We start from the raw sequence: 16,315 nt of genomic DNA on the forward strand, positions 1-16,315 counted from the left end.
ACATCTGACATTAGTATTTTTTAATAAGATATTATATAACTTCAGCGGTAAAAGAAGCTCGACCTGTAATCGGTGTGTGATCAGAGAGAACTACAGAGCTAGCTAGCTCCCTATTAAGTGAATTATACATACGTCAACTCGAAATTAACTCGCTCATCGTGAACCCTCGATAAGATATCAAGAAAGTTCCAAACTAGAAAGAATACTTTATATTGTTTGTAGGTTTGTGAAACTTTTGTTTATAAATCATTGTTTGTAATAACTTTTATTGTAAATTGTATTGTTGTTTATATATTAATACATATTTATATAAAACAAAAGAAACTGTGTGTATCAATCTTGTTGGCAAATATCATAAATTGGATATATATCGGCATTTATTTAAATACTAAATCCAAAGTACAAGTTAACTCAGTTTCAGACCTTTCAAAATTGTAATAAATAATGTTCACCGTCTTAAAGTTCGTATCATGAACGAACCGTCGTGTCTCTTTGTTCGTGTACACAAGCATGACTGTCTGTTTGCTCTGAACGACTTTCGGAATACAGACCTAATTCACCCCTCCCTCTTTTTTATTTCATATTTTCTAATGTTTGCTTGGATGAACTTACGGAGTTTGTTATATAGTTTGCTATATCGATGTTAATTGTGTCGTGGGAAAGACATTAAGTGAGGATTTCCCTTGTTGATTTACTGCGATACTAAGTTTAGTATTTGAATTTTTTTCAACATGATGAAAAATTCATATGTAAAAATCAAACGAACTGTTTTGTGAAAACTTCCTTTCGTCCCACACTATTTAAACCGACATATGCACACGGAAATGTACCTCATATTTATAAATTCTCGTGTTTCTAATCTATTAAACAGTTAAGTAAAAGTATTATTGTCGGGTTTTATTTTTTTCAGTTTCAGGATATAACAGCTTGACTGTAGTATTAACCTCTTACTTAATTATCAGTATATTGTTGTGTAAATTCTCGTTTACGCATTTTTCTTATTATATAGCCACATTTAATCACAAGTTTTATTTAATACTTGGAATGAGAATACGAACTTTTGTTTTTGCTATTTTTTTATATAGATCTGAGAAAGAAGTTAATTTTTCAAATAATTTTGTGAAGAAATTATTAGCGTTATTGTGACATCCCACATAAAGTAAGGATTTTAATTACGTTACACCGAAGGCGGTATGGCTGCATTGTAAAGACTAACAATAGAAAACTAGAAAGTGCACCACCTCTAAATGTAACGTAGAGAGAGAAAAAATAAAAAATATATTGCGTCGAGTCTCATCACATAAAAACAGTATTACGTTCAATTAATAACCAACTGACCATACATGTCACCAGAAATGAACTTACCAGGACTTCTTAACGTTTTTCCGCCTAATGTTTGACTATTTATCACCGAGTTGTACTAGATGAAACGTGAGGAATGGTTAAGTTCAAGAGTGTAAGTGTTTGTTTGGGAGAATATGATTATCTGGTAATGGTAATGAGCTCATAAATGAAACCGACTTGCATAGAGATGTGTTCATTGCCTAGTGAAGAAAGACGCATAGTAGACAAATCTGAATTTCACTGAGAACGAGATGAGCGCTGAGTGAAGGATCTATGCTAGAGAAAAGCGTTTTGCGTTCAAGAGGATATCATTACTTAAAATGAACAATATATATTTGACAAAACCGCGTGTTTCACTGAGCAAAGGATCATTACATAGTAACAGATACATAGCAGACGAAACTGTATTTTTATTGAGGAAAGAATCAGTAAAACATAATTAGCACACGAAACCGTATGTTTCACTGAGTAAATGATCATTACTTGGTAAATCATACATATCAGACGAACATATGTTTTATTTAAGAATGGATCATTGCTTAGTAAAGGATACATATCAGACAAAACCATATGTTTTATTTAAGAATGGATCATTGCTTAGTAAAGGATACATATCAGACAAAACCGTATGTTTTATTTAAGAATGGATCATTGCTTAGTAAAGGATACATATCAGACAAAACCATATGTTTTATTTAAGAATGGATCATTGCTTAGTTAAGGATACATAGCAGACAAAACCGTATGTTTCACTGATGTTTCAAGGATCATTGTTTAGTAAAGGATACATAATTAGAAGTGGAACATCCAACTTATCATCAATACGTTTTAAACCATATCTTGTATGTTCATGATTCGTAACAAATTAGTAGATCGTTTGTGTGTGTGTGCTTCCGTGCGTGTATTCCACTGAAACACCTGAGTATCTATCACTTGAGGCTGTCACACACACGGAACAGCATACTCGTCCAATGCGCGTGCACACATTTCCCTGCTTTTCCGTCTCGCGCAGCATGCTGAAGATGTAACAAGCTTTGGATTCCTCCCTCACACAATATATAGTAGCGTAACTTGGAATCATTCCCAGTAGTTAGCTACAAGGACTATATTCACGAAATATATTGATACACATACTTCAGAAAAGCTGTAAAATCTCTGTAATATTGTGTAAGAAGTAACCCGATTAATCATGATGCCTCTATTGCTGTTAACAATGGTAGGTTATTAAATATCGTGTTGATTTTTCTTTTTTGTGAGAGTTTGTTTTATAGTTGAAAATGTATCAATCAGCAGTCTTCAGATTTTGTGTGAAAAATCTAATTGCTGTCTTTTCATTGTATAAGTATGTGTGAATTTGTGTTTTACTACTTAAACATTTAAGTCTTCTGAGATGGGACGATTGATCACGTAAAATATACTGAAAAACCATGCCCGGTGTTTTCCTACTGTTTATTGGATAAAACGCCGATTTAAATTTTTTGTATCCGGAGTGTTTTATTGCTTAAAATCAAAAATCAGAAGCCTAAATATAATTCTTAATAAAACTGAGCCAAAAATCAAGTGAAAGCGTGGTAGTTTCAGAATCTGGCCTTTTTTTAAAGCAGCTCTTAAATAAAGTGAATAAATCTGTATTGTAGCAGTTATTCTTCCATTTTCACTTGAGGCTAATCTTTCAACAAGTATTTAAAAAGACTAGGAGTTTACCAGTTTCAAGATATTTTAATTTGTGGCTAGTCTTTCAACAAGTAGTTACCAAGACTAGGAGTTTACCAGTTTCAAGATATTTGAATTTGTGGCTAGTCTTTCAACAAGTAGTTACCAAGACTAGGAGTTCACCAGTTTCAAGATATTTGAATTTGTGGCTAGTCTTTCAACAAGTAGTTACCAAAACTAGGAGTTCACCAGTTTCAAGATATTTTAACTTGTGGCAATTCTTTCAACAAGTAGTTACTAAGACTAGGAGTTCACCAGTTTCAAGATATTTTAATTTGTGGCTAGTCTTTCAACAATTAGTTACTAAGACTAGTTTTTCACCAACTTCAGGACATTTTAACTGTGTAGTCACAAGTGGTGTAGGAAGGAGTTACAAAGTACGGGTGCTTAGCTAGATATGCAGGTTTTTACAATGAGAGATTGGAAGTATAAAGCTAATAAAAGCAGCTCCCGTGGTGCCGAAGGCAGCTAAATCTAGGATGGTCTGGGGGCATGCCTTCCAGAAAATTAATATAATAATATAATTTTTAGTTGCTACAGGGGTGTTACAGCATTCCAGGTTCCGAAACCTCTGGTTACTAAGACTAGTTTTTTACCAGCTTTATAACATTTTAATGTGTAGTTACTAAGGCTAGTTTTTCATAAGCTTAATGACATTTTAATGTGTAGTTACTAAGACTAGTTTTTCATCAGCTTCAGGACGTTTTAACAAGTAACTATTAAGACTAGGTTTTTCACCAGCTTCAGGACGTTTTAACGTGTTTTTCATAAGCTTCAAAGTGCATCTAATTATGGCTGCCACCTTTCTTAACTAATTGTGCTTTGAGATACCTAATTATCATAGAATATTCACTAATTTCCTCTAAGCCTCATTTCAACTTAAACAAATCTGCTAATTTTAGTTTTCGTCGCTTCTGTTGAGCATAAACGAAGAGGTTCACTTGTTTCAAATTTACTATGTGTTGAGCATGAATTCTGAGAAAACGTGTGTATGGGAGGCTAAAAATGAATATTAACATTTATACTTAAGTAAACGTTTTGTAAAAAACTAGTATAAATGAAAGTTTGAAAAATAAACTTTACGTTAAAAGCCATTTTATCAGTGCGAAACTCTAATAAAATTTTGTTAAAAAAGGATGACAATTGTTTAGCAGATTATCTTAACCCTGTAACATCTTTAAATTTCAACAAAAAATTCTGCATACTGACACAGAGTATACAAAAAATAAAACATTTCACCTTCATCAATTACAAAATGATCGCTTTGATAGTTTCAAAATTGTGAGCTGTAATTATATTATTGTCAACGATAAACATAATTAGACTGATCTATGTAGCACTTTATTTTCACGATTACGGCTTTGGTGAAGAACCTTATTTCACATAAAGAGTATTTGTTTTCTAGATCAAAGCTATATCGGGCTATCTGCTGTGTCCACCGCGGATAATCGAACTCTGAATTTTACCGTTGTAAGTTCACATGCTTACCACTGTTCTACCGGGAGACTTTAATGAGCAAACTCCGGCATAGTGCTATAGAGAATACCACTCCTTTTCAGCTTATATACGGACGTTTTCGTAGCAGTACGTTTCAGGCTCTCATGTCTTCCTGACGTAGCTGGCTAAGGTTTTTAATATCCACTCCAGTCATTACTTGCAATAGTCTGCATTGTTTCTATGGGAGTAATTATGATCAACATTTATATGAGGCTCTTTCTCATCAGAACTTTTTTCTCTATCTGAAATTCATGGGTTTGCTGGGATAATGTTATTTTGTCATCTTCTTACATTAAATCTCTCAGACATTCTGTAAAAATAAATAGCGAACATTTTGATTTATTTTTTCTAAATTACCTCAGATCAGTATGGTTAAATAAGCTTATGATTTTTTTTGCAAGAATGTCAGCCTAATACTGCTATACAGACAATTTGATTGGTTATATATTGCTCTACTTTAATGCATGTTATTCAATGGGGCATATTTCACAACTTCTGAATAGTTTGTATTCTGTTGGCCTCAGTGTAAGGTCAGGTTGCCTATGATCAGACAGTATGTTCATATGGTGATATAATGTCAGGCATCTTGCTAACACTAAACGTGTCACTGTAACCAAACTGATGCTTTCCAAATACCGCGTTTATGAAACGCCTTAATTCATAAAATGTGCTTCTAATTATACAAAATTCAATGTCAGCCAATTTTCATGATAAATTCATAACAAAACCGACCTTCAGAATGTATGTAACTTGAACACTGCTCAGACTGAGATTGTAGTTTCAAATTTGTTTTCAATAGAAGCCGTTAAATGTCAGCAGTTGTCCAGCTCAGAAAGGAGCTATATTCAAGTGGTAACAATGCGGTTATAGCCTTTGTGACTAGAGTAAACTGGAAATGCAATAGTAGTTAATTAGAATCTGGCAAGCTTTCTCTGTAAGTTAAATTTTGTTATATCAAACTTTCAGAATTGCACATCATATAATTTAACCCACAAAGAGGCTAAACGCAGCGAGGAAACCTTATGTTCATTACTAAACGCTTTAGAATTATTTTCTATGATAGTAGTCGTAATTAAGCTTGTATAATAATATTTAGTGCATCTTAACAAATGATGCTTCAAGGGACGTCTGTAGTTACAGGAATATAATCACAAAAAATAAAATAAAATCAAAAGATTAAGAAATGTAACTACACAAACTGCAATGTTATGACTTTTCATCTGAAACTACATAGATTTAAATAATTGCATGAACATTTTGGTTTTAACACTAAGTTGAAAACGTCAAGTTATAGAATTCAAGAGTCCTACATGTGAGTCCTACAGTATATTAAAATTAGATATTGCTTAACGTATTAGTTTTAAAATATATTTATGGATTATTTAAAAGGAAATACAAATTTTTTCTTTCTTATAAACTCTTATCATTTCAAACTTTTTAACATGCTAATTTCGAATAAGTTCTTACAAGTCCTCTCATAAACAAAATCATATTTAAACATTTGTCGGTCGAAATGTTTGGCAATCGATAATTGGTAAAACCTTAGACTTGGCAAGGCCCTGACTATAAGAACAACAAGAAGAAAGAACTGGATATATATATGACTAACGCGGACAACCTGAAGATTTATTAATGTAATTGATGATAAGGTTAAACTTTAGTACATTATAAATAAAGAATATAATACACTCAGGTTTTATTTTTAATGACGTAGACAATTAGAAAAACTTCTCGCCATTACTATTGTCGGAGAAAGCTAATAGTAACAACCGAAGGACATAAACAAATGATGATTGAATAGAAATATTAAGAAGGGATCTTTGGATAAATATGATTCAACATGCTGATCTTGCTATCTTTTTATTTAATTCACCAAGTGGAAACAGGGTTTAAATTGAAATCAGAAGTACCATCACAACAATTGTAAAATTTAATCAAAATCTTTGGAGCATATAAATTTCACCATCAGCGGTTTGTAAATATACATATATTGAAGATAATGTTAAAACATGCACAAGCTAAGTGTTTGGATTCAAGTTGAAAGTGTATGAAGTAAATCAAAATTAAAAATAAACATAGAAAAATTTGTTTCTTTGTATTCAGCACAAAGCTACACAATGGGATATCCATGTTTTGCTCACCGCGGGTATCGAAACCCAATTTTTACGTTATATGCCCTCAGACTTACACTAGGAAGGTGAAGGGACAAAATGTACTGAAACAATATATATTTATAAGATTTTTTATGGAATAAAGGAAGTTGTTTTTATATGAGTAAAAAATAAAGACAGTTGAAAGGAATTACTTGGTATTAGTAAACTTTCTTTGATGAGAAATTCGTGGCTGGATGAACTTGAAATTGTCAACAGAAACGGAGTGATTGGTTTTCACTGTAGATATGTAAAGGAGAAACCCAAAATATAAATTTCTGACCTCTTAAGTTCAGTATTTGTTTCATTCAATGTTTTGATGTGCTTAATACGTTTACAATTTCCATGAACAAAATATACTGTATATATATATATTTCGGCTATGATATTTTATGTAAATATTTTTACAGATTACTGACGATAGTATTCTTAGCTTCAGAATCACGTTATTAAACATATTTACAAATGTAAGTTTGAAGCTAAGTGCAAAGTTTCATAATTGGCTATCTGCTCAGGGTTCGATCTTCGAATTTTTTTCGTTATAAGATCAAGTTTGGAGACGGTTTGAATGGGTAGTGCAAGAAACTTTATTACAAATCTACAACATTTCGACAAGCTTATGTCATCATCAGGCACAAGTTGCTTCCTCATCATCAAAGGTATCGTTATATATCTCAGAAGCTTATAACTGAGCCAGGGGGAGGCGGATATTACAAATATTAATATCTATATTTAATCATATGTTTCAAAAAATTTCTTATAATTTTGCTTTTTAACTGGTATTATAAATTAAATCTTATGCTTTTGTGATTACAGTTAGAGAAAAATACATATGATTTTATCCTACACGGCTATTACGTTTAGACGTATGTAGAGATGTGTTATTACTATGCTTTCTGTATAAAAAGTCTAACCACAAACATTATTTAACTGTTCAGTGGAATTATAAACTTTTAAGTTCACTTGGGATTCATACCATGTGCCACTGAGTGGCACAGCGGTATGTCTGCGGACTTACAACGCTAGAATCCGGGTTTCGATACCTGTGGCGGGCAGAGCTTAGATAGCCCATTGTTTAGCTTTGTATATAACTTCAAATAAACCAAATCATATCATGCATAGAGCGGCTTTATAACTCAAACTGACAGTTATCTCCAAAGTGAACATTATGAGTTTGAATACTATGTTTTTGTATTGACTGGGGATCGAACTCGATAAGGTTAAAAATCAGGGGAAAATCACGTAAACTTAAGCATTTTCAGGACAAATTAATACAAAGTTTAAACTTCTTAGAGGGATAATAACAATTTCGAAGACAAGAGAACAAAAATTTAAAGTATCTAAGTGTTTCTTAATTAAGATTCACAGGATTGAACTTAGCTTGTCACGTCGGAGGATCAGAATTAAACCGAGGCTAATAATAACCCAATTTATTCAGAACTAGCGAAAGTACCCGGCTTCGCTCGGGTTATTAGGTTGATAGTGTGTGCATTCTGAACCCATTTTAGCATAAAAGTATAACCTATATACTTTTGTTGCTATGCAACATGACATAAAAGCCAATGTTGGAATGCATTGTTAACATAATGGACTGGCACCACTTCTTTTCTAGGTGGTTTTTCGCTCGCTTGCCTCATTAAAAAGATGCGCACGCGCGCAAACATGTGCGTGTCTGTCTGTCTGTCATTTCTGTTTGTAATATCAGTTAACTTGACTTAACTTAGATAGATGTACATATATTTATATATTAGCAGAAAAGACATTTGTATGGTATTGTATACTGAGTGGTAGGGACAAAGATTTATTTTCCGAAGTCACTCGGGTTATCATCTCGGTTTCTTGAATTGCAAATTAGTTTGATATTATGTTTTATGTGTATCATTAATGTTGATTATCAAATGTTTTATGACGAGAAACAGCCATACCAGTGAAAATTATTTAATTCCCCAACGTTTCACTCTACGACTTTATCAAGAAGAAGAAACCCTACAGAACACAAGGCCAGTCTTAACAGAACATAGTAGCTGACATAATTTAAAATAACAGTTTGTTCTCATGTATCGTCTGACATATAATCACGTTATCAACAATGAAAACGTAACAGTAACAAATATATTACAAGAATATAATCATGGTGAAGAAAATATGTTCACACTCCAGTGTGCACTACGCCACCTGAATTCTTATTAGATTAATAATTGTTGTTTTACATAACATTTTTATTCTTGTTAGCCAGTTCGTGCATGGAAAATGCCATAGAGTGTGTGTTAATCATCGTGCTTTACATGTAATTTTGGACAAAATTCGAATTAAATAATAGCTTTCGATACAGACGACAACGAAAGTTTAACACTTAAATATAAGAGTTGGTGGTATCATAACCCCGGGCGATTGTTACAGTATTTACCTGTTGTGTGTTCTTAAACTATAGTTTAACGTTTTGACTTAAATGTTAATATTTGATTGCAACTGTTTTTAGTTGTGTTTGTGTGTGATTATGAATTATTCCGATACCCGCGTTTACATTACGAGAGTTTTGAATGTAAAATAATAATGCAAGAAAAATATTTGGTTTGAAAGTTGTGATTTTTGTAAGCCAGTTAATAAGAAAATTTCAGAAGTATGTTCGATGTTACTTCACAATTCGCAAATAGCAGCTCACTATTTACTTTAGCCTATTTATATTATTAAAAAGTTTATATTTATTGCTGTTTAACCCACCTGAACACATTCAAGCAAACTGTGACATAAAAGTAAAAACAAAAGGTCATACTTTTCACAACATGCTTCATTTATTAAGTTTGACCTAACCACCACCATATTTTATAACCAAATCAATACTGGAAAGCCAAAACGTAATTCATAATATCTTGTATATTAAGACTGTCTACCCACGCGATAACAATAGATGTACAATCTACTTTAGACAGAAAACGTCAGGAGTTTATATTTTAATTCTCAATTATTTTCATCTCTATCTAAATGCGAATATTCGAGTTGGGATTTGACGTTAGACCCCAGAAGCTGTGATCACATGCTATTGGTAAGTTTACGGTTGTATAATGGTGTTTGTGATATTCTAATTTTCCAGCTGATTTCAGTCTTGTTGTAGCAAACACCTGCACTTGTGAGACAAACTCAGAAAGTATTTTCCTAGTTCTGCAAGAAATGCACGAAAATTCATATGCAGTTATACCGCTGTACATAAAGTTTCCAGATATCGCCAACACAAAATTCAATAGACCTTGAATAGCAAAACACATTCAAGTCACGTACATACTTTCACACTCTATAAGAAAGTAGCGTGAACGTTAGTTGCACGTGATCGGGCTTTTACATATTTCATTCGAAAGATAAACTAAAATATTACTCTTATCATAATGGATATAAAGGCGCAGTAGCAAAATTATGAGATATGTTTTTTAGTTAAGGAATTATGTAGAAGTAGTTCCTTGCTGTTGCCCAGCGTTTTCTGCGATTGCTCAACACATATATGTTTTGTTTGTTTTTAATTACGCACAAAGCTACACAAGGGCTATCTGTGCTCTGCCCACCACGGGTATCGAAACCCGGTTTCTAGCGTTGTAAGTCCGCAGACATACCGCTGTGTCACTGGGGGGCAACACATATATGCGAGAGTGAAGACCTTTCTTAAAGAAATAAACACTTCAAAGAACAGTTTATATGTTCAGTTCAACCAATATCAAGATTTATGGCTGTACCTTTAATGGTCACGTGCTTCAACGTTTAACAACAAAGTTTGGCTACTTCCGGTATTAATTCAAAGGAATAGTCGTTATTAAGCCGAGAGTATTTCATGCTCGACTTGAAATTATTAGCTTTATTAACTTACACAACTAGAAGTTTTTCTTTCCAGAGAAGCTTCGTAATTATGGTTCTCACACTGTCGTGAAGCGTCACCGTCTGTGGTGAACAGTAGGCAGGCGAAGCTCGTAAGTACTATCCTGTCATTACGGTAAGGTGAGATTCATATGATCCCAAACCATTTTGTTTTGTCCACAAGTTTCGCATTTTGTTATAAAATTATATATATATTTTTTCATCTGCATTCTCCTGGGTTAATCGAAGCTTTTGAATACAATAATATTTTTAAACAAATTGTAGTTTGTTTTTTAAACAAAAACTTTAGGGTAGTGTGATTCCTCCTCAACCAAATTACCTTAGTGATTAAGGATTAATGATACTAAATATAACTTTAATGTCTGTTGTAAACAAGTTCCCTTTTTTTATATAATACAGTTAATACATTCTCTTCTTAAGCCTAACCAGCATATTATAAAATGTTTGACTTTTCTAGATAGACTCTTGTAATTTGTGTTATTGTTTTGTGTGTGTTGTTATGTGCATAAGCCGTGTTTATTGCCTAATTTTAGTGTTCAGTGTTAGTGTTAGTGAGATTCTAAGCAACTGTATATTTCAATAGGCTAATTGTGCTTTTCGTTTTATGCACACAGTTAAGATCAAAAACTTAACCCGGCTTTTAACAGACGCTTCCGAGTTCAAAACCAATAATGAAATCAAAATATTCTGCCTGTACTTACTGTAACACTAAAATACACGACGTCTACAAATGTTTGCACTAATTTTAAAACGTAATATCTTTTAAACGAAAACACGTAGAAACATTCGGTAAAGTGCATATTAGTTTGTTGTACTCCCAGTCTTTGAACTACCACCTCATGACTTCTGCCGACCTTAGTACTTCTGCATGCGTTGCGTCATTTGTTCAGCACGCTGATGAGCACGTGTTTTGGAATTACATCATTTGTTTTATTTTAGATCGGCATGTTCTTGATATGGTCCCACATCCGAAAATCCAACGACGTCTAATCTTGAGCACCAATTCATTAAGCTAGTAGGACATTATCTAGCACCTTCAGTAAGTCAATAGGACATTATCTAGCACCTTCAGTAAGTCAGTAAGACATTATTTAGCACCTACAGTAGGTCAGTAGGACATTATCTAGCGCAGGAAATGTGGCGCACTTTCATGTTGAAAGAAACTCTTGACAATAATACCATGAACTCCCAAATACAAGAAGAAAGAGTTCCCCATCATGTCCAAGTATGCGACTGAGGTACTTAGGCAACTGTGTCTTTACTTACCCTGGGCTGTCCAGTGCTCTTCTTATGCCCCTGTGACCTTGAAATGCTTATGTAGTCAATTAATTGTATTTTATGATGGCACCTGTGCATGATGAACTTGTCGGAAGTAGCGTTGCACGAGAACAACAGACTTTAATTTCACAAACTGGAGTATGGATTGTGTTTTTATTTTTACGGAATAGTAATCATTTTGATATGATCTGCTTAAGCTAAAACTGTCTAGACTAGATAAAACTGAAGGAGTTTTAGCCCAACATCTATCTGATATGATAAAATACAAAAATAAAAATTGCACTGTTCAGTGTATATATACGTGATAAACATTTTTAAAAAGTTTAATTATGGATATGTTTAGATATGACTGGAAAATTACAGTTTAATGCTTTCTATCAAAGTCTAAATTAAAGCTTCTTGTCAACTCTAGATTTCATTATAAAACCAATTTAATTTCGAGACATTGAAACGTAACTTTGAACGTAACTGGGATCAGGTTTGTTCTAGTGGTTAGCTTGCCCGGACAATGAATCTGAGGATTTACAATTTGCTTCAAAAAGCCGTCTCCGTACTTTGAAGTCATGGGTGCGGTATAAGCGTAACAGTCAAATCCTACTATTCGGTCACACAAAAGTAGCCCAAGAGTTAGCGTTTAGTACTGGCTGCTTTCTTTCTAGTCTGTCAGCTCAAAATAAGGGATGGTTTTGTCTGACAGCCCTTGTGTAGATTAGCGCGAAATATCTAAACAAATAAACAAAAAACTGAAGCTTAAATAAAGACAAGATTCTAAAATCCCATTTCTGTGTGTATTTCACAAAGTGGGGATTCATTGAAGGATGTTTTAGTATAAACTTTTTTTCAGTGTAAAAGTATAGTCTAAGTGACAGAGTGTTGTGGTAATGATAGAAGAGGTGCCCCCCAGTGGCACAGCGGTATATCTTCGGACTTACAATGCTAGAAACCTGGTTTCGATATCCGTGGTGGGCAGAGCACAGATAGCTCATTGTGTAGCTTTGTGCTTAATTACAAACAAACAAATAGAATAGGTTTACGGACAAATATAGGAGAAAACCGTTCAAAGATAGCAATCTCAGTAAATGCTTTAGTTTACTTTAGGGCTGGAAGATCACAATGTACAGTTTGAATACTGTAAGAAATTCGCTTTCTCAAGTCGTAATTATTGTAGAAAAAGAAAAGTATTTCTAGGAAATTCTAGATGCCTTGAACGTTAATTCAAGTCTATGGTACTTTGATACTATACTTATTTTGATATAGAATGTGTTTTTTTCATGTTCTTTGTTAAAACTGCCGAAAGTTTAACATTTCAGCACTAAATTACAAGGAACCGTGCAATAGGTTCGAAGTTCCATGTAAGTTAGTAAGTATGTATATCTTTTATAAATTAATAAGTATGTATATCTTTCATAAGTTAGTAAGTATGTATATCTTTCATAAATTAGTATCTATGTATGTCTTTCATAAGTTATTAAGTATGTATATCTTTCATAAGTTAGTAAGTATGTATATCTTTCACAATTTAGTAAGTATGTATGTCTTTCATAAGTTAGTAAGTATGTTTATGTTTCATAACTTAGTAAGTATGTATGTCTTTCATAACTTGGTAAATATGTATATCTTTCACAACTTAGTAAGTATATATATCTTTCATAACTTGATGAGTATGTATATCTTTCATACGTTAGTAAGTATGTATATCTTTCATAACTTGATGGGTATGTATATCTTTCATAACTTAGTAAGTATGTATATCTTTCATAGCTTAGTAAGTATGTATATCTTTCGTAACTTGATGAGTATGTATGTCTTTCATAACTCAGTAAGTATGTATATCTTTCATAATTAAAAGTGATGATAGCTTCAGAGATATTTAGTGTGTATCGTTCTTTACAATATCCGCGCAACATGAGAACGATTTAGGGCAAATATATCAAACTTGGCTAATATGTCAGCCTTCTCAGTTTTTGTAGATTTGTAACCGAGAAGCCAAACCACAGATGCATACTCCTGAGTATATAGACAAGAGGTAGTCCTAGGACAAAAAAAAACTTGACAACTTCTGGAATTCCATATCTACAATGATAATGCCAGCTAGTTTAGGTCATTATACCTTAGAGTCATGTTACCATGTTTGTTGACACTCTCACTCACATAACAAAATAGTCATGCTACTTGGTTCTTTTGGGTATTCAGGCAAAAGATACACAAGTGCTACCAACACTAACCGTCTAGATGTTTGAATTGATAAAGTAGAAGAAAGGAAGCTATAAATAAACAGTGTCCACTTTCAACTCTTGAAATAACTCTAATAAAAGTATAATTTGGCCATCTTATAACGCACAAAGTACAGAGCGCGATTTTGTGGCAACGGGACTCAAAGCAAGGATCCACGGATTCACAGTATGGAACGATAAACAATACTTGGGTGCGACTTTGGTTTGATCTATCAAATGTTTTAATGTAAGATATTTTGAAGAGGGAACTTTTTTAATATATTACTTTCTTTAAACTCATAACTGTTTTCAAAACCAGTTTAGTTAGTTACTGAAGCGTTTTTTAATTTTCTTGATTTTATACGGGCCTTAAATTACTTCTGTATTATCTATCATTATAGATATTCTCTCTCTTTTTTTCCCTACAAGAAGAACTCTTGGACCAAAATTACGTAACACAGTAGATTTATGGTGAGCATAAAATCGAACGCATGCTTTGGAATGTGATCAACCTACCCTTCCATGTCATTTCAAGATAATCGTCAGCGCCAACGATGTCACATCCCCATACTTACCAAAAAAAGCCCATATATTAGACAGTTATAGCAAATCATAAATATAACTCAGACTTCTGTTCCTCTGTACCTTAAAACTATAATTTGAATGTCTTATATTTTACGTTAGTGTAGTTAGAAACACGTGGAAATCTTTACCGTTGCGTATTTATTTGTGTGACGTAGGATGGAAGGAAGGTTACTGACATGGTAAACCAGTAAGAGAAGTAATAAACCGAACATAAGATGGATTCTCTTGAGAAGCATATTTCTGTGCTCAATAACATTCCAATGTACCATGTGGTTATCACTCTCAGTCACCGTCAACTGCACCATTTACTTTGTATGGTTAAAGTGACAAATCTGGGACGATATATATATGTCACTGAAATTACGTGAAGGAAGTTATGCTCTGCCGATTTCTTACCCAACAGAGCATTTAAAAGGCGTATTCTTTCACATCTGTACATTCAGGATAACTTTTAAGTTTATGTTATCAAAAACTCGAAGCTATTAAATCACTTAGGAGCATATGCAAAATGTGTTATCATTAAGTCAGTTTGAAAAATGTATTGATAGATATACAGGTATATTAATAAGTATATATGAAGATAAACTGATTTATATTCAATTGGTATACAGAGGCCCGAGAAAATAAGCAGACTGATCGTGGCTGGCGATAGGAAAGTTAAAAACTTAACTGTTAGAATTCGTGCTGTTACTTCACATTATAGTTAATTCGTTAAATACTTATTGAATAGTATATAAATACAATTTTTGCTTTTTTGAGGCAACACTAGTTTTCGGTGTACAATTGTACTTTTTTGAAAGTGAACTGTTCAGTTTCTGAGTATATTAGTTTAAGCTTATCTGTTATCCGGAAAATATAGGTTTATTGATATCCTTTGAAGTAGTGACTCTTAAGTTTTGTCACAGTAAGCTGTCCTAAGCTAAGAAAAAAGTGCCTTCCCATAGTTAACGTTGTAACAGATTGCGTGGGAAAACACACACAACATGTGTCTGACGTGTCACGGTTGCTAAGGGATGCCACCTAGCAAGATATAGAAAATTATTGGCAACATTTTTCACTGGCTTATTTTTCTAACAACTTTTTTTAGTCATATCATCAAACTTTTTTTAAAATGACGCTTGTCCTACCGACTCCCACACCTCTTCTTGGGAGGGAGACGTGTCCCAAAGTTTGTGAATTACTGCTTTAAATGATTTATGGTGTACGGTGTAAATATAACTTTTTATGCAATCATTTGAAGATTTAAAAGTAGGTCATTAGTATATAAATTATCCGAATTCCTCGAATTTTATCGAACATTGAATCAAACAAGACCAAATACACATTTTCTGTTCTCTTACATGTAACCGGACAAAATAATCACTTAACAATTAAAGATGTATCACGTGCATTCTCTTTTGGTTACGCCTAATCATTGAGAGTATAACTGTTTTAAATAATTTTATCAGTGACATCTGTTAAAATTAAACGTATGAAATATTAGTGGTCGTTTTTTGGCTAGATTGTGATACTTTACTGCTTTATACTTGCTGCATGCATTTTCTCTCTCGAAGTTTAAAAAAGGAAATCAAACAAGAACGGATACAAACATTGTTTTGACCAAAGCTGCACAGTCTCATTTGGAAGACACCAAATACCCTAAACTGTACACTCGTTAGAATGCAGTTCTTTATT

The 16,315-nt window shown here is 33.1% G+C and overlaps 1 protein-coding gene across 2 annotated transcripts in view; it reads left to right on the forward strand.

Moving 5' to 3' along the window:
• The first annotated feature begins 2,461 nt into the window (after positions 1-2,461).
• Positions 2,462-16,315, forward strand: part of LOC106457234 (protein king tubby 1-like) — an 83,417-nt gene continuing 69,563 nt past the window's right edge. For both annotated transcript variants that reach the window (XR_002610111.1, XM_022383070.1), the window contains exon 1: positions 2,462-2,560. Coding sequence is in view for 1 of the 2 variants with exons in the window: in XM_022383070.1 (XP_022238778.1) it covers positions 2,534-2,560 (27 nt within the window). In the remaining variant the exon portion in view is untranslated. The remainder of the gene's footprint in view (positions 2,561-16,315) is intronic.

The sequence above is a fragment of the Limulus polyphemus genome, unplaced genomic scaffold (genome assembly GCF_000517525.1).
Source record: "Limulus polyphemus unplaced genomic scaffold, Limulus_polyphemus-2.1.2 Scaffold306, whole genome shotgun sequence".
Classification (NCBI taxonomy): domain Eukaryota; kingdom Metazoa; phylum Arthropoda; class Merostomata; order Xiphosura; family Limulidae; genus Limulus; species Limulus polyphemus.